Source organism: Prunus dulcis, chromosome 3 (assembly GCF_902201215.1).
Source record: "Prunus dulcis chromosome 3, ALMONDv2, whole genome shotgun sequence".
In the NCBI taxonomy this organism is placed as follows: Eukaryota; Viridiplantae; Streptophyta; class Magnoliopsida; order Rosales; family Rosaceae; genus Prunus; species Prunus dulcis.
The window spans coordinates 4,050,462-4,068,387 of NC_047652.1; the positions used below are offsets into that span (position 1 = coordinate 4,050,462).

Consider the following 17,926-nt stretch of genomic DNA (forward strand, 5'->3'; position numbering starts at 1 on the left):
CAGGGGCAATGTGTACAAAACCAAACTCACCACACAAAATTTCCCATGAAGTGTGTTAAAGACATTTGAGAGAGAGAGAGAGAGTCTGTGAGATTAGAGCTATAGCTATGGACATGAAGGGAAGTAATGTAGGAGTTGTGGCTATGATGTTCATGATGGTTGGCGTTGTTATGGGCCAATCTGTTGACCCTAACTTTTTTGATGATTCATTTTCTGATGTCACACCTTTCAAAAACTCACCTCCTCCTGTCAAAAAAAAGCCACCTTCTCATCAAATCCCAAGTCCTCTTGCACCTCTCCGAAAATCACCACCTAAATCCCATTTTCCTCCAATAGACAACTCATGCCTGAGAAGCTGCCAGGTCAATTGCGTCAAATTTAATGGCAATAAGATGTTTTGGAGAAGAAGGGTTTGCCTGGATGCCTGCCCTTCTAAATGCAAGATTAATGAAGGCTCAAAATATCTCAAAAATTGTCTAATTGACTGCATAAAGAACATACCCACCCTTTCTAACCCTGCTTTTGGTATGTATATTCACTCAATTCCTCCAGTGTGAATGTGTCTTCTAGTCCTGTTCTAACTTCAGTGTGCTAACTTCTTTTTTCCATGTTTATGTGACAGTTGCTGAGAAAAGCATCAAGGGCCAATTGGATTTCTGCTACCACCGTTGCAGCCCGAGGATAAAAATAAAAAATTAGATATTTCTATTTCCCTTTCATCATCATGAATAAGAGAAAATGTTAGACAGAAATGCACTCAGAATAATAACATTGATGGGATTGCACGCATGAAGGCTATTTGTCAAATCATGAATTGAATAATAAAATCTTACTTTCTATGCTACGATGGAATTTCTATCTTTTTACTTTTTACTTCAAATTCAAAGTTCTGGTATCATGCTTGTGCTGCATCTGTATATTTGATAAATAAAAATGCCATGCAAAAATCTGAGTTTGAAATCACCATATGAAATGAATCTCTTTTGGGTTATCCCACTACTTGATCATCTCAAAGTCTTTAGTTGTGCATACTTTCCTTTGCTTGAACTTACAAAACCAACAAGCTACAATTAAAAAAACCAGAACATGAGTTTTTCTTGGATATGCTTCTCAGTATAAAGGCTATATTTGTCTTAAGTCTCCTTGTCTGATTGTTTTGAGACATCTGTTTCTTTTATTCCCAGTCAATCGGTTCCTTTAGATCCTTCATCATTACCTCTTCAGCTTTTCAACCAGAGAACTTACAAATATTTTACCAATCATTCCAAGTAATTCACACCAAATTCAAACCAGATCCAAGTCTGGAATCAGTGAAACGAAAGCCTTAACATCAGTTGTCACAGATTCTGCTTCTAAAGAAGTTCTGGCTATGATGAATAACATAAGATAAGCAGGGAACGTGAACTTTGGTATATGCGGATGGCACCATAATTCACACCAAATTCAAAAAAAAAACCTAAACCCTTCAAAAAAAAGGACCCCCGTAAAGCCGTCCGGCTACTCTTCTTTTTCAAAAAAAAAAAAAAAAATTACCGAGTATAGCCGGCGGCTATACTATTTATATATTTTTTTTAAAAGGACCAGCCTAGCGCTTAGTGTCGACGTGTTAAGAAGGGTATAGCCGATCGGGTATACTATTTTTATAATAAAAAACAGTAGTATAGCCGCTCGGTTATACGCTTTAAGTACGCCTAGCGTCCACGTGTTAAAAACGGTATAGCCGCTCGGCTATACTATTTTTATAATTAAAAACCGTAGTATAGCCGCGCGGCTATACTCTTTAAGTATATTATATTTAAAAGAAGTATAGCTGTGCGGACATACTATTTATTTATATATAAAAAAGGACCCACCTAGCGCCTATTGCACACGTGTCAAAAACAATATAGCCGCCCGGCTATACGATTTAGTAAAATAAAAATAAAAAGAAACGACCTCAGCGATACTCTTCTTTTTAAATAATAAAATCCCAAGTATAGCCGCGCATCTATACGATTTATGAAAAAACATAAGAGGACGCACCCAGCGATTTGTGCCCACGTGTCGAAATGAGTACTGTATATACAAAAAAATTTAAAAAAACAGGGTATGGCCGCCCGACTATACTATTTATTTATATTAAAAAAAGACTCACCTAGTGCTCAAAGAAACAAACTACTAGTTCAAAGTCCTGTATCCTAGTGTTCAAAAGAATTAGGGCTCTTGCTGTTACAGCAGGTGAACTTGCCTGGTTTTGACAGCTCTTGTTTGATCTTCATGTATATATTTTGTCTTGTTTTGTGACAATCTATAAGCTATAGCCCTCTCGTCCAATCCAATTTTTTATTTGGGGGCCAAAATGGAAAATGAATCAAACTACGGGGATCAAAAACGCAAGTTAAGCCTCAAATTTATATATTCAATATTGATTGTTACAAACTTTATTAATTATATCAGAGCCTGAGATATAGCACACATGTACTTATTGTTGGTAGCAACCTCTTAGAGAAAACATAAGCTACATAGTATCCTGCTCTGCAGCATCTTTCTCAGCCAGATCATTCGTTCTCCTTAGAAATCGAGACAAACATGAAACTGATTGACTTACTGTTCTCAGCTAACATATAAAGGCAAAACAAGATTATCCTGTTTCAGGAGCAGACATTCTAGGAAAGTTATATATGTCATATGTGTGATGTTTAAAACAAAGATACAAGTCAGGCCAAGGAGGAAAATTCCCATGAATGTATTCAAATAGTGAAAGAATTTGTATCAATGAAAAACAAAGGCTTTTTCTTCTAAAATGGAAATTATTCCTTAAAATTTACTAGGACTATTTACCTTTGTGAGTTCGTTTAGGAAAGAAAATGAGATAGGGTGGAAATAATAAATTCAACTTTATCTTATGAGGTTGTCATTCTCAACATAATAAATTAAGAAGTTAAGATGATAACATAATTCATGTCAACATGTCAACATGTCACGTGGTGTTACCGTCACACATAAAAAATAAAAGTGAGTTTAATAAAGAGCGAAAGAAAATATAAAAGGGAAAATTATTTTTTGTGTTTGTCATAATAAAATGTGGGTGTAAACTAAGCTCAATCATTTAATAAAGAGACAATAAAATTAATATTAAAAAAACGAGATTATGCTTTCAGCGGGTTGGATAATATTAAACAACGGCCATGATGTTTCCAGCTATTTATTACAAATTGGTAGCAGTCAGTCATTTATTACATTTCACAAAATAAAATCTTTTTATTTTATTTTTTTGTTGAGAGAATCTTTTCATTAGAGCGAAGGAAAGGCCGCGAAAGAAAATATGACCGTTAGAACGCTTACCACCTCCTCCGCTTTCTCTATGTAATAGAAAGAGGAAACCCAAACACCACACCAGGAAAAAGCAAACTCAGATTTCAAGAACCCTCACAAAAACTTTCACCGCGTCAAAATTAAGCAGAGAGAAAACCCTAAAACGTTCGTTTCGATCTCTCTTCTCCGTATCAACGATATCGTCGTCTTCGTTGATCACCCACTTTCTCTGTTTCGTCTCTTTTTCTCTTACCCATTTCAATTTGATCGTTCTCTCCAAAATCAGGAGCTTCAATCACCGCGTCAAAGTTTCGCAGATAGAAAACCCTAAAACGTTCGCTTCGATCACTCTTCTCTGTTTCAATGATATCATCTATTTAGTTGATCACCCACTTCTCTGCTTCGTCTCTTTTTCTCTTACCCATTTGATCATTTTCTCCGTTAATTTGTTTCTGTCAGACCCAGAATCAAAAGCTTCAATTTTCGTTTCTACAAAGTACAAAAAACAATGGGTTCTTTGAAGAGGAAAAGAGAAACCCAGAAGGAAGACGAACCAGGGCTTTTACAGAAGAGTTTTTTACTTACTGGGTGTGGCGCTTGGGTTCGAGGGCGGAAGCTCGGCCAAGGCGGATTTGGGTCGGTTTATTTGGCCTCTGTGAAAAAACCCAAATTAGGTAGCGAGGGTTTTCCGGCGATCATGGCGGTGAAATCGGCATTGATGGTTGAATCGCTTGAGCTGATGATCGAAAAGTCACTTCTTGAAACGCTTCGTAGCAGCCCTTTTGTTATCGACTGCTATGGAGATGATGTGACTGCTGGGTTTGGTCATAATTTGGTATACAATGTCTTCTTGGAGTATGCTGATGGAGGAACAGTGGGGGATTTGATAAAGCTATCTGGGGGCTCTGGGCTCTGTGAATTACAAGTGAGGAAGTATACAGAGTCGATTTTGAAAGGGGTTGAGTACATTCATGAAATGGGTTTTGTACACTGTGATTTGAAGCCTGAAAACATCTTACTTGTGACCTCTGGTTCTGGTTTTGTGCCCAAAATTGGGGACTTGGGACTGACAAAGAGGGCTATGAGCAAGCGTTCTTGTAGAGGCACTCCAATATACTCATCTCCTGAAACAGTGCTCGATAGAATTCAGGAGAAGCCTTCTGATATTTGGGCATTGGGCTGTGTTGTGCTGAAGATGCTCACTGGGAGGCATCCATGGGATACAAAAGCCGGCGTGAAACTTCATGACCCTCAGATTGCTTCTGGAGTTCCTAACATTCCTGGTGGGTTATCAGAAGAGGCGAAAGATTTCTTGAAGAATTGCTTTGTGAGGGACCCTTCACAGAGGCTCACAGCAGCTAAGCTATTGCACCATCCCTTCGTGACTAAAGTTGATGAGATTGGACAGGTTAAATTTGAACCAATAAAGGAAGTTTCTTCAGTGTTATCTTCTGAGCACTGTGTAATTGATTATGGTAGTTTCATACCACTTGGAAGTTGGAGCTCTGAAGAGGCAGAGGAGATGGAGCAACAGATTCTTCCTTTGGCCCTCATGTCTCCTAAAGATTCAACCCCGGTGATCCCAACCACTGGGTGCCAAAAGCCATCAGCTTTTCCTATATTGGGTGCAGCTTAGTTTATATTGTTTTGAAAGCCTTCCATGAATTGATGTAAGGCTTGATATGTATATTCATTTCTTGGCGGCTGTATAGTTTTTATGTTAATATAGAGAGCTAATAGTTCCACTTTGATCTCTTTTCCTAATGTGTGTTGGTGTTACTGTTTTACTGATGTAGATTATCTCACTAATCATTGCATTTGACCAGTAGCTTACAAGTTGGGATTAAATCAGTAAAAAGTAAAATGTGCATGCTTGCCCCAAAATATAGGTGAATCTAACTTCTCAAGCTCATTCAACAGTTAAAGGTCTGTCGACAGCAATATTAGATGTATATCTTTTTCCTTAATCAGCACAGGGACAACAAGATTACCTTTTTTGTTTCCAAAATTATCCAAAGTATAACTTGTTCATGGTAAAACAGAGCACTGTTGAAGAAACATAGTTTTTCTTTGGACTTTCATTTTTCCGATTTTTCATTTCTAGTCAGTAAAAAATCTAATCAACAATGTCAGCACAAAGGTTGTAGCAAAAACTAATGACCAGCATTTATTCAGCAATGGTATCTATTATTCAACAATTTGTATTGTAAAATTGTATGTCTTGGTTAACAATATTGTACCACCCCAAAAGGGGTCAGGCGCAAAGTCGTATGTACACAGAAACTATGAGTAGCTCGAAATACAACCACACACAAAATATACAGAGATTCATTGTACATGGAGGTTACATAAAACATAAGCTACGTAGTATCTTGCTCTGCAGCATCTTCCTCCGCTAGATCATTCGTTCTCCTCAGAAATCAAGACAAACATGCACTGATTGACCGACTGATCTCAGCTAACATATAAAGGCAAAACAAGCATAATCCTGTTTCAGGAGCAGACAGATTATAGGAAAGTTATATATATGTGATGTTTAAACAAAGACACAAGTCAGGCCAAAAAGGAAAATTTACATGAATGTATTCAAATAGTGAAAGACTTTGTATCAATAAATATAAAAAAAAAACAAAAACAAAAGCAAGTGGCAAATCAGACAGTGGCTACTGAATCTGACAAAACAACACATAAGTTGCCACCCTGCTTTTTATCTTAAAAGACCAAACTACGAAAACAATCTCAGCTACGAAAAGGTAACAGATTTAAGCTAAAAAAATGCCAGCATAGGCAACTGTAAGACCTGACACCAACCGTCCCAAAGCTGATAGCATGTAAAGACAAAACACCACCTGGAGAAAGATTTAAATGAGAAGTTATCGGGCTAGCTGTCTGCAAGAACTACTTATGATTAACAAATTTGCGTAGCTTTATTCTACGTGATAACATGTTATCACGATACTGATAAGCTACATCTACAACCATCGCAAAGGAAAGGAAAATAAAAATCAATTTGATAGACTAGCACAGAAGCAGACAGCTTTAATAACACATGATGGCCCGTCAGCCAAAGGACCGGACATGGGACCGCAAGATGCCTTTACTCAGGTCAAAAGTTTCATGATTAGAATTTAGAATTGATAGCTAGAAAAATATAGTGAGGGCTGTCTGTACTCAGTGCAAAAAGTTAATTTTCTACTATAGCAAAGCTACAAATCAGCTACAAAGATATTTTTTATTATCTTGTGGACTTGTTATTACAAGTACATTTTAACTTCCATTCTATTCTTCTAAAATACACTGCAGTAGAAGAGAATGTGCATTATGGAGTGCCCTCGAAGTGGCATCCAAGTCTTCCCAGTGAAAAAGACAAATGCAAGCATGAAAACACATGTGCACACATAACAACATGCATATGGAGCTCAATACCAAAAGAAATCCAAATTTCTACAATTACAAAGTTCAAAATATGTCCTGACTTGGGCCACTTTATAATTCTTAAGACATGTATTAGCACCTCTCCTTGATACTTGAAGCTCGCAGCAGCTTATGTCTACATGTTAGCCGTTGAAAGTTTTCATCCATAGCCAGCAAGTAATAGAGACTGTGCAAAAGCTTGATACCAAAACAAAAATCCATTGCAGTCATCAAGCATTATTACCTTGAAAAACAACCTCTTGTCATGCCCTGTGGCTGGAACCCTCAATACAGACTCAGTTGCTCCTATGGTATTGGCTAACCATGCAACAATGCTATTAGCAGTGTCCTGCGAAATCTGCCACTCGAGTGGATCGACGGGTACCCTAGTCAACAATAAAACTAGATACTTCAACACAAAGATCACCATTCACCACTACAATCGTATCAAATCTATAAATTCATGATATGACACAGAAACCGCTTATCAAACAATACCATTCACACAATTATAATTTGAAACAAAGAACCACAAATTCTCAGTTCATCTATCATGGTAACAACTCCAATTTTTCTTCAATCCCCCATAACCTATTTCAATTCCAATGCATCCATTCAAGACAACCCTACAGAATTAAAGAGCCTATCAAAATCTAAACAAAACCCAAATTTCTCAAAATCATTCTTAATCAAACTCAATTACAGCACAACAAATTTGCATTCAATTTTCAACCATTACCAGATAAAACCAAACTCCAAATTGACCCAATAACCCAAGAACAAGACTTTAGAAACCCAAATTCCTCAAAACCTAGAAAAATAAACCAAAAACAGAAAGAAAAGCAGTCGCTTTCCGGCATTTTCTGGGCAGACAAAACAAGGGCGCAAAGGAAAATGGGGAATTTGGACTTACGAGATGTTCATCTGGCGAAAGAGAAGGCCGAGAATGGCGAGCGAGCAGAGGAGGACGATGAGGACATCGGAGACAAGAGAGACGAGGCTGGAGTTGCGATGTTTCTATACGGATACTTCGAATTGCACCCAGTTCTTTTTCTCACCACACCCATATATCCTCACAAAAATTTCCTAACCTTCCCATTCTATCCTCATTGATTGTTAATTGTTCGATTTCTTTTTAGCTGAAATAAAGTGAAGAACATAATCATGGCGGTTCACACCATGGTTAGAAGGTCGTGTGTAAGTATGCCAATTACTATTTTTTGTCAAACCAAAAACTCCTTGGGTATTTTATATATATATATATATATATATCTTCTAAAATGGAAATTATACTTCAAAATGTACTAGGACTTTTTACGTTTAGGAAATAAAATGAGATAAGGATGTAAATAGCAAATTCAACTTTATCCTATCACGTTATCCTTCTCAATATAATAAATTAAGAAGTTAAGATGAAAACATAGTCTATGTCAACATGTCACGTGGTGTTACTGTCATACATAAAAAATAGAGGAAGATTAAGAAATGAGTAAAAAATAACTTTTCTCTGTCCAAAAATTAAAAATTAGATATAAAAACGAAAATCTTTTTTTTTTTTTTTTTTGGTGCGTTACAATAAAATGTGACACTAAACTCAGCCATTTAATAAAAGAGGAAGTAAAAAAAGCAAGGTCTTATAAACAAAAAGAAAAACGGTTTATGCCTTCAGCGGTCCAGATGGTACTAAACCAACGGCCCAGATTTCACAAAATAAAATAATAACAACAATAAAAAAAAATCTTTTATAAGATTGTTAATTAGGGCGCAAGGAAAGGCCGCGAAACGAAAATATGACCGTTAGAGGGCTCACCGCCTTCAACCCTTATCATAAAGGAAACCCAACTCCACCAGGAAAAGGGAAAATCAGATTTCATAAACCCTCACACAAAGTCACGAGCTTTCAATCAACGCGTCAAATTTAAGCAATATAAAACCCTAAATGCTTTTTGCTTGCTTCAATTTCTCTTATATCGTCTTCTTCGTGGATCACCCACTTCTCTGCTTCTTCAACATCAATCAGTTCATCTCTTTTGCTATTTACCCAGTTGATCGTTTTCTCTGTCTGTCCTTTTGTTTTTGTCAAAACCCAGAAGCCAAAAGATTTAATTTTGTTTTCACAAACTACAAGAACAATGGGTTCATTGAAGAGGAAAAGAGAAACCCAAAAGGAAGACGAACCAGAGCTTGTTAAGAAAGAGAGGAGTTTGTCACTTCCTGAGTGTGAGTGGATTCGAGGGCGGATGCTAGGAAAAGGCGGATTCGGGTCGGTTTATTTGGCCTATGCGAAAAAACCCAAGTTGGGTGGCGAGGGTTTGCCGGCGATTATGGCGGTGAAGTCGGGACGGGTCTTTGAATCGCCAGAGCTGCTCATGGAAAGGACACTTCTTAAAAATTTTGGTGACTGCCCTTTTGTTATCCACTGTTATGGATCAGATATGACTGCTGATGCTGAAAATAAATGTACATACAATGTGTTCATGGAGTATGCTGATGGAGGAACAATGAGGGATTTGATAACGAAATCCGGGGGTTGCGGGTTGCTTGAGCCCCAAGTAAGAAAGTATACAGGGTGTCTTCTGAAAGGGCTTCAGTACATTCATGTAAGGGGCTGTGTCCACTGTGATCTGAAGCCTGAAAATATATTGCTTGTGAGTAACAGTGATGGTGATTTTGTGCCAAAAATTGGGGACTTTGGACTGGCAAAGTTTGCTGTCTATAAAAAAAAGACTCGCAAGGAACCTGCTTGTCAAGGCACTGCAATATATTTTTCACCCGAAGCCGTGCTTTATGGAAATCAGGAGAAGCCTTCTGATATTTGGGCCTTGGGTTGTGTTGTGCTCGAGATGTTAACAGGGAGGTGGCCGTGGGATTTGGAAGCCGGCGCGACACTTGGAGACCTACAGCTTCTGATTGCTTCAAAAGTTCCCACTGTTCCTGGCTGGCTATCAGAAGATGCTAAAGATTTCTTGCGAAAGTGCTTTGTGAGGAACCCTTCTGAGAGGTTGGAAGCTGCTAAGCTATTGAACCACCCTTTTGTGACCAAACTTGATGGGCTTGGAGAGGTCAAAGTTGAGCCATTAAAGAAGCAAGTCTCTGCAGTGCCATCCTCTGAGAATTGTGAAAAGGCAGAAGGTTCAAAACCTGGGGATGCAGAGGAGATTCTTCCCTTGGCAGTCCTGTACCCTGGGAACTCAAAACCTGTGATTCTTCCAACCACTGTGTGCCCAAAGCCATCAAATGTTGCTATAACTGGTGCAGCTTAAAGCTTTTTCATGGATTAGTATGATACCTCATCATTCTGTACATTCTTCACTTGGTGGCTGTACTGATTTCATTATTAATAGAGAGCTAGTTCCACTTTGATTTCTTTCTCCTGGTTCATTTTTCAAGTGTCTTCTTGTTTTGTACTTTGCATTTGATCCAAAATACGTTTACAAGTTGGGATTAAATCAAGTAAAAAGGTTCATGATTGCCCCAAAATACAGGTCATTCTAACTTATAGGCAGCAATATTGAATTCATATATTTTCCCTTAATTAACATAGGGACAACAAGATGGACATCTCTTCTTTGTTGTTCCCAAAGTACATTTTTGTTTTCGCAAGTTCCCGTTGTTCATGGTAAATTAGAGCACTGTTGAAGAAACATTGTTTTTCCTTGGACTTTCATTTTTCCCACATCTTTGCGGCCTTTGTCATTTCCAGTCAGTAATAATTCTAATCAACAATGTCAGCTCAAAGGAAATTTGTAACAGATTCCTAGCTATGGCTTTTTACCATCATTTTCTTGATCACGAAAGCGGGCTGCTGGTGGGTGAGGTGGTTGTACTAGAGGATCAGTACTATGGTTGTAAGGGGAAGGAGAGGGGGAGAAGGACTACGTAAGGGACGAAGTAGTCTAGGGTTGTACTGGATTGGATTCGGTTGCATTACTTGAACTATAAGCACAAGAAAAATGTTCATCATGAGCAACATGATGTTCATGGCTGCTCCTCTCAATCTCTCTCAAGAAATGTTTATCTATATATGTTGGATGTTCAATTGAACACAAGTCCTTAATTTTGTGTTTAAAAAGGAAACGACAGAAATTAATTTTGTAGAACAAGCAGCTCCTTAATTTGCACCTGCTTTTAAATAAACCTCAATATTAACAGCAAGCCCATAAAATCTTAAATGACCTTGCAAGCCCGAGAATAGGTGGGTAAGTTTTAACTTTTAGCCCACGCGAAATTTTATAATGAGGGTGTTATATATGGACCCTTCCTTTGTATCCTTATAAGCCCACAAATTTGAAATGTTTTCCACTTAAATATATTATATGTAGCTGCACCTGCTTGCACTTTTGTGGATCCGGTTAACCCACCATGACACCATATAATGATTCAAATCAAACTGTTCACGCTTGTTAGGTTGGACTAAAATAAGAATTTGAGGGGTCGTTTGGCACGGCGGACTGTCATGGACTGGACTAAATCCTGGGATTGTCTCGGATTAGCTCGGATTGGCCTAAGTTGGATTAAGTACTGACCTATGTTTGGTGCTACGTCGGACTAAGAAACTGGATTGTAAAAATAGTGAAGACCTATGTTTGGTGCTGTGTCGGACTAAAAAATAATTATTTTAATATTTAAAATTAATAATTTTTAAATAATTAATGTAATTTTTTTTGTTATTATAATTACCAAATTGACATGTACATTTCTTTCCTCCAAACCAAAGGCTTTTTATTTGTTGTTAAAATTATAAATTCCACCGATTTTATGCATGATTTAATCTTTATTTGTATGCAAACATAAAGAATTTAATTAATTGAATCTTTACCATGTGATATTATGTTATTATACCAAAATATGTTGGCTGAGGATAAAATAGATAACTCAGAAAATTGTGACAAAAATATAGGCAAACATTCTTTATATCTTGCATTTAACCTGGTAAACTAGAATTAGGATTTAAACAAGAGTTGCATCCGAAACTCTATGACTAAGACATTTCTGAAAACTACATATTAGAGCATAGTATTACCAAATCAATCCTCAGCAAAATTTGGTGATAAAAAACAAACAGGGAGCTTCCCTTTCTCATTAAAAGGGCAAAAGTTTCCAAAGTCCTCTAGAGATAAATATAAAATGGGAAATCATATCTCTCTGAACTTGGAAAAGTAAAACTAAAAACACCAAATGAACATAGTAGAAAGATGACGCATCTTCCCCACTAATAGATATGTAAGTCTACAACTATCCAAGAAACCAATAATGATCAACAATTGAATTTTTCTCATACAAGCAATCTCACAACTAAACTAGTACCACAATTTCAAGCAAATTTTGTCATTGGTTCATTGCTGGGTATAGGTAGCATAATCACGTTTTCCAAATTTCACCTTTGCCTACAAGTATACTTACATATAACACTGGACAATTGAAATTGCTAAAACAAGAATAGTAAGCTACAGGTTTTCTGTTTCCTTGGCCACCTTCAAATGAAGCTCTAAATTCCCAGAACATGAACCTCATTCTTCTCACAAGGCATCACGATAGGCAATCCATCAAGTAATGGCATCAGCAACAGAAGATATCCCTAGTTCCACACTAGTTATCTTATAGTGCTGAAAATTACGAGAGCTGATGATCACTAACTAGACAAAATCAGAACAAAACTAATTGCCGTTAGAAAAGTGATCAAGAGTGTACCTTTTGTATTTGGGCTTGGTCTAATCTACCTCCCAACTCCTCCAAGTCAATCTCTTTTCCATTGATAGTTTCTCTACTGCTCTTTGTTGATAGTTTCTCTACTGCTTTTTGTTCAATCTAGTATTCAACAAAAATTATTAAAGTCAAAATGGCTAACATTTTCTGATATCCTGAAGCAATGCAATGCTTGATCTACTACAACTTTCAAAGTGATCTTACCTCATCAGAAGAAGAATTAAAATAAGTGGCAAGCACATAAGTTGAGCTTTCAGAGATGCCACATCTTTTCAACGATTCTGTGATCTAGTCACGTTCAAAGCTAAGAGTTACATATTTGCAGCACGAGAAAAATAAGCAACAGGCCACAAAACATATTAGTTAATAGGTGGAAAATTACATGCTTGGATCCTGAATAATTGTAAACAAGCTCATAATGAAGCAGCTCCCTGCAACATAATGACTTTAAAACATAAGACAGATATATCACACATAAGTTTTGTTCCACTTCAATTGAAGTAGATGGGTTCATTCTTACTTATGTTTAAAATTAAAACATCTTTAAACTACAAATTCAATAACTTTCTTTTTCTCTTTTGGAACTGAAAATTAGATTAACAAGCGATGGAAATCCAGTTTGCAGTTAGAGCTATGTTAAGTACAGAAGCAATCATCGGTTCTCAAAAATTAATACATTGGAAGAAGAAAAAAAAAAATTGTTCCTACCAGGGGTCTTGACAACCTGCCTATTCCTCTTCTTGACACCAGACTTGGAGACCTTGAGACTCCTGTGACCAACACTTACCCTGGCAAGAGCTGCTTTCTTCAAATCGGGTCTATAGAAATTGTCCGCCACCTGGAACAATTTACAATTAAAAAATAATTCAGCTAGTGCTGATGTGAAAATTGTAGGAAACTAAATGCAACTTTGTGCTCTACCATGAGAAAACAAGATGAATGACAAAAATCCATATGCTTGACACGAGAGGGCTTAAAAGAAACATACTATTCCAGATCATTCAGAACAATTTCAAACCATTAATTCTGTTATGATCGCATGATTTGTGAAGAGAGAGAGTTTATGATAACAATAACCAGAGCTTTGACAATAACCAGAGCTATACCCAGACTTTGACAGCAACCAGAGCTTTGACAATAACCAAAGCAAAACCACACAAACAGCTATACCCAAACTTTCACTACCTGGGTCAAGATTCATGCCAAAAGTCTACTCTACTTATGAATTTCTAGGTTTTCTGAAATACCCAATTGCAAATAATTGCCAATTAACATCATGTATATATATGTCACTACAGATTCTACGAAAATTAGAGAAGAGAAGAAGAAAATAACAAAGAAAAGGAAGGAGAGATTCTCAGAGCACAGTCAAAATTGTTGAGGAGATTTGCAAAAATCAAAGAGATGGAAGAAGGAATAAGAGAGGTATCCAAAGGGAAAGACCAGAAAAACTTACCTGCGTCAAGATTCAAAGAAGATGAGTTCGATGTTGAACGAAGGAGAGGTGGAGTGGCAAAGACGGAGTCGCAGAGAAGGAGTCGCGAACTGGAGAGAGGCGTGTTCAATATAGCGAAGGCTTATTTTGCGAACCCATTTTGAGCTTCTCTGTATAAGGAGAACGAGTGAGGCGTTTTTTTTACTGTTGGGCTCTACTATCCCATTTAAGTTAGTCCTCTTGCTAACCAAACATGGGCTTCAGGTCCAATATAGCACAGTCCCATTTAGTGAGCCATACCAAACATGCCCTGAGTGTTTAGCACTAATCATGTTTTGGGCTAAACAATTAAAACAGCACATAGATTGGGGAAAAAACAATTGGAGTTCATTGTCACATTTGATGGACAGCACATAGATTGGGGAAAAAATAATTTTATTATATCAATCGGAGGCTCATCAGAACACAGACTTTTATCGTTGGTAATTATTACATGGATCCAATTCAATACTGCGATTCTTAGATTCAAATCAACTTATAGATAGGATCTTATCTCTCAACGTAACTGTGTCGATCACAACAGTTCAGAATACGTCTTGCAGTTGTTGTAGCAGGAAGCAACATGTTTGCGCACTTCGTCAGCATCTGCAGCTAGCATTATAACACAAAAATTAAACTTAAATCATGACTAAATTATAAGTAGATAAATAAACAAACAAACAAAATCTCGTATGAATATTTTACAAATAAAATGGTGATATATAGCATACCTGGATCATGTGTTAATTCCGCTGATTTAGTAGTAATGAAGTTATAAGCACATCCAGCAGTGCATTGATAGAGGTTGGGGGGCATTTCATAGTTGCATCTGTTGTAACATTCAGACTTACAAAAGGTATAAGGGGAATGGCGCCCCGCGATATATTGGGTACGGGTAAAGCCTGGTTCAGGAAGGCGGCCGCGGAGGCATAAGCTATCGTTGAAGACAAAGCGGCGGCAGCATTCTAGTGAACAGGATTCATCACATAAAAGTTGATTAATATCGCGAATGCGGCCTTCCAACGAAGAGGGTGATTTTGAATTTGGGTTTGGTGTTGGTGGCGGCGGTGGCTGCGGTGGCGGTGATTCTAAATCAGTACTAGTATCGCCGCCATCTGAAGGAGGTGGAGGACGAGTAATGTAGGGACGAAATGCTCTTGGTTTGTAGTGGTGGATTGGAATTGAGTGCACTGCATGAACCAGGAGCACAAGCATGGTGTTGAGCATGAGCATCATGATAATATTCCACCTGGAAGTACTTGTTGCTTCCATCTTAATCTTCTCTCTCTCTGTGTTTGTGTGTTTAATTTTCAGAATTTTTGTGGTATATTTTTCGATGTTGATGAAAACAAGTTAGCCCATGTATATATATAATTTGATTATAGTAGGAAATAAAGATTGCTAAGGCACAATCTTTGTCCATCTTAACTTTGAGTCTTGTTTTTGTGTCATTTTGATATTGTCCTGCAAGGAATTATTTACAGTCATCTGTGATCTGTGAATGAAAGAAACAAGATTAGAGAAAACCAAAAAGACTGAGCCCGGACCATGCAAGAAGCAGCAAAGATTTTATTTGATAGCTATTGCTTTTATGATATCATATACAATGTTTGTTGATGTGACATTCTAGGAGACAGAATTATTACGTATCCATTTCGCCACTTGTATATATATTCTTTCATTCTAATAACAATCAGGGATCATATCTATCTCAACCCAACAGTCTTTGTGAATACTTCTTGCACTTCTTGTAGCTGAAAACGAACATGTTTTTCACTTCTTAGCATCACCAGCTGCCTTTAATTATAACAAAAAGACCTACAAAAACAAAACTTAATTACATCAATTGTTTGTGTGTATGACAAAAACTTATGTGCTCTTGTTCTTATTAAGTGGCGTGATATTATTGAGTGGCAGAACAATCCAGTTAAAAGATGACATGTGTTCAAATTTAATGATTAGTTTTTATTTCTAATGAATGTCAAAATAGTCCAGTTAAAAGATAACATGTTTTCAAATTTAATGATTAATTTTTAATTCTAATCACATACCATGTTTTAAGTATTGTGGCACCATGTACCTAATTTTCTAGTACTTTTTCTTGTTATCCACTTGGTTGAGCAGTTAGGAGATAGTAACCAATAATTACACCATACACTAATTTGCCTGCCAATCCAATCCTATGATTCAGAAGCAGAGGTGCTAATTGTGATCATTCCACTATGCTCCTTAATCAAATGAAATAAATATTAACAGCTATCTATAGCTTGAAGAAAAAGAAAAACTTCGAAGCTTTTGTGCCTCTTTCCCATAATCTTATAAACTTCAAAGCTTTTAACTACAAGGTGCGGTGCAGTTGGTAAATTGTTATTTTCAGCTGACGAGCTATCTGGTGCCTCAATGGTAAGGGTTCGAAACACGTTGGAAGCACTTTGTGGCCAAAGACAAGCCGAACCCCCGAGCGAGGATTAATCCCACTCTTCGGGTGTGAGGACACCTCGTGGTATTTACCCCCAAAAAAAAAAAGTTTCCAATTGTGGGGCCAACATTGCGTTGGACTACAACTGTTAGGATCTATGAGTTTCTAATTATACATGGGAATTGTCTTTTAATTAGTTTGGGAAAGTGATCACCAAAGGATTAACATGTCAGAAATCGCAAATAAGACACAAGAAAATTAACTGCATTTATCTCTACATGCCAGGTCTTATGTTCATCTTAAGATATTGTTTGTATAAATAAAAAATTAAAAATGAAACAAATAATAATTTAACATAGAAAACTCAACTCAAAAACATGGTCTAATATAATTTGTTTAATTCGTTGATTTATTGACAGATTACATATAGATTTTGTGATAGGAGGCTCATATATAGGGCATATACTTATTATTGGTAACAACTAATAAACGTTCGGAAAAGCAAATGTAGGACACTGAAATTGTTACATCCATTATTGATTTCACCACTGCTATTCTTTAATTCTTATTGAGATGATATCTTATGTCATACCACATGATGTGACAGCTGATATGTACATACCACATTATGTAAAATAATAGTTTATTTTTTTCTAATTTTATTTATTAAAATACACTTCATTTATTTAATTGATGTAGCATATGATATGGACATGCCACATCATGTGGTATAAAAATATGAGATAAAAATATGATAAGTGTAGCATTACTCATGATAACATTTGGGTACCAGTCCATAAAATCACTCTTTTAAGTTTTGATTTGGGCTTCTCTTTGGGCTACCTATTGCTAAAAAGTGAAAGAACTCTACTGCAAGAGATGGATCCAGGGCAATATGTTTCTCTATCTTCATTCTTTATTTATCTTCTATCACCACAGATTCACAATGGGATATCTTTCATGTTTATAATTAGTGATCTAAATAAATTCCTGTAAATATGCATCAACAATTTATAACCATTGCGCACGTGGATTCGGCCAGTTGATCAGGACAACGATTCCATCCCTTGCACTCAAGTTTAAATTCTCCTCATCAACATGTGTATTACGACTTCAGAAACCTAATTTCATACATGAATTACCCATGCAAAGTTTGAATTTGGGTAATGTGACTTACAAAAAACTTGGTACATGAGGTGGACTCTAGGAAAAATGCAGCTATGGCTGAAAACATTATTATCCTCTTCACCCTAAACTCAAAAGCAGAGACCTCCGACCACACTCTAAACTAAATTCCTATAGAATATGACCAGTCTCTTTGTTCGCCCCAAAGTTAGGCAGCTCTCAATTAACAGACAAAGACCCTTCAATCCTCCCCAAACCTCCATATTCTTTTGCACGTTCCAGACAGTTTTTCTAATGCCCCCACGTTGATTATGACACACCCTAAATATCCAAACGAATCTAGACCCTACAATTAAGCCGTATTGATGACAGTCACTATCTTACTCATCAACCAGTGTAACAAATACAGTTCTCTAACTTTCGACATCAACAATGCACGCTTGAGTCGTCTCCGTGTGCGTGGATGACTCCGGATCATTAATATATTTGTCCAT

The 17,926-nt window shown here is 36.9% G+C and overlaps 3 protein-coding genes across 3 annotated transcripts; 2 read left to right on the forward strand and 1 right to left on the reverse strand.

Moving 5' to 3' along the window:
• Window positions 1-3,802: 3,802 nt before the first annotated feature.
• On the forward strand, window positions 3,803-4,973 carry LOC117622378 (mitogen-activated protein kinase kinase kinase 17-like). Its single transcript, XM_034353030.1, has one exon. It carries the CDS (start codon window positions 3,803-3,805, stop codon window positions 4,928-4,930), a length of 1,128 nt encoding a protein of 375 aa, XP_034208921.1. The 3' UTR covers window positions 4,931-4,973.
• A 487-nt stretch (window positions 4,974-5,460) lies between these two features.
• LOC117622379 (reticulon-like protein B22) lies at window positions 5,461-7,915 on the reverse strand. Its single transcript, XM_034353031.1, has 4 exons — window positions 7,622-7,915; window positions 6,953-7,094; window positions 6,074-6,143; window positions 5,461-5,782 (listed from the first exon to the last, which is right to left on the reverse strand). The coding sequence occupies exons 1-4, from the start codon at window positions 7,630-7,632 to the stop codon at window positions 5,715-5,717; spliced, it is 291 nt and encodes a 96-aa protein (XP_034208922.1). The 5' UTR covers window positions 7,633-7,915; the 3' UTR covers window positions 5,461-5,714.
• Window positions 7,916-8,840: 925 nt separating this feature from the next.
• LOC117621025 (mitogen-activated protein kinase kinase kinase 17-like) lies at window positions 8,841-9,985 on the forward strand. Its single transcript, XM_034351284.1, has one exon. It carries the CDS (start codon window positions 8,841-8,843, stop codon window positions 9,969-9,971), a length of 1,131 nt encoding a protein of 376 aa, XP_034207175.1. The 3' UTR covers window positions 9,972-9,985.
• Window positions 9,986-17,926: the final 7,941 nt, after the last annotated feature.

What these genes read in the sequence shown, in the direction of transcription:
- LOC117621025 (XM_034351284.1), top strand. Translation starts at nt 8,841, where the DNA reads ATGGGTTCATTGAAGAGGAAAAGAGAAACCCAAAAGGAAGACGAACCA.
- LOC117622378 (XM_034353030.1), top strand. Translation starts at nt 3,803, where the DNA reads ATGGGTTCTTTGAAGAGGAAAAGAGAAACCCAGAAGGAAGACGAACCA.
- LOC117622379 (XM_034353031.1), bottom strand. An exon ending in ACAAGAGGTTGTTTTTCAAG is followed by an intron (nt 6,144 to 6,952) that starts GTAATAATGCTT and finishes ATCTTTCTCCAG; the next exon opens with GTGGTGTTTTGTCTTTACAT. An exon ending in TCTTACAGTTGCCTATGCTG is followed by an intron (nt 5,783 to 6,073) that starts GCATTTTTTTAG and finishes CTCCTGAAACAG; the next exon opens with GATTATGCTTGTTTTGCCTT.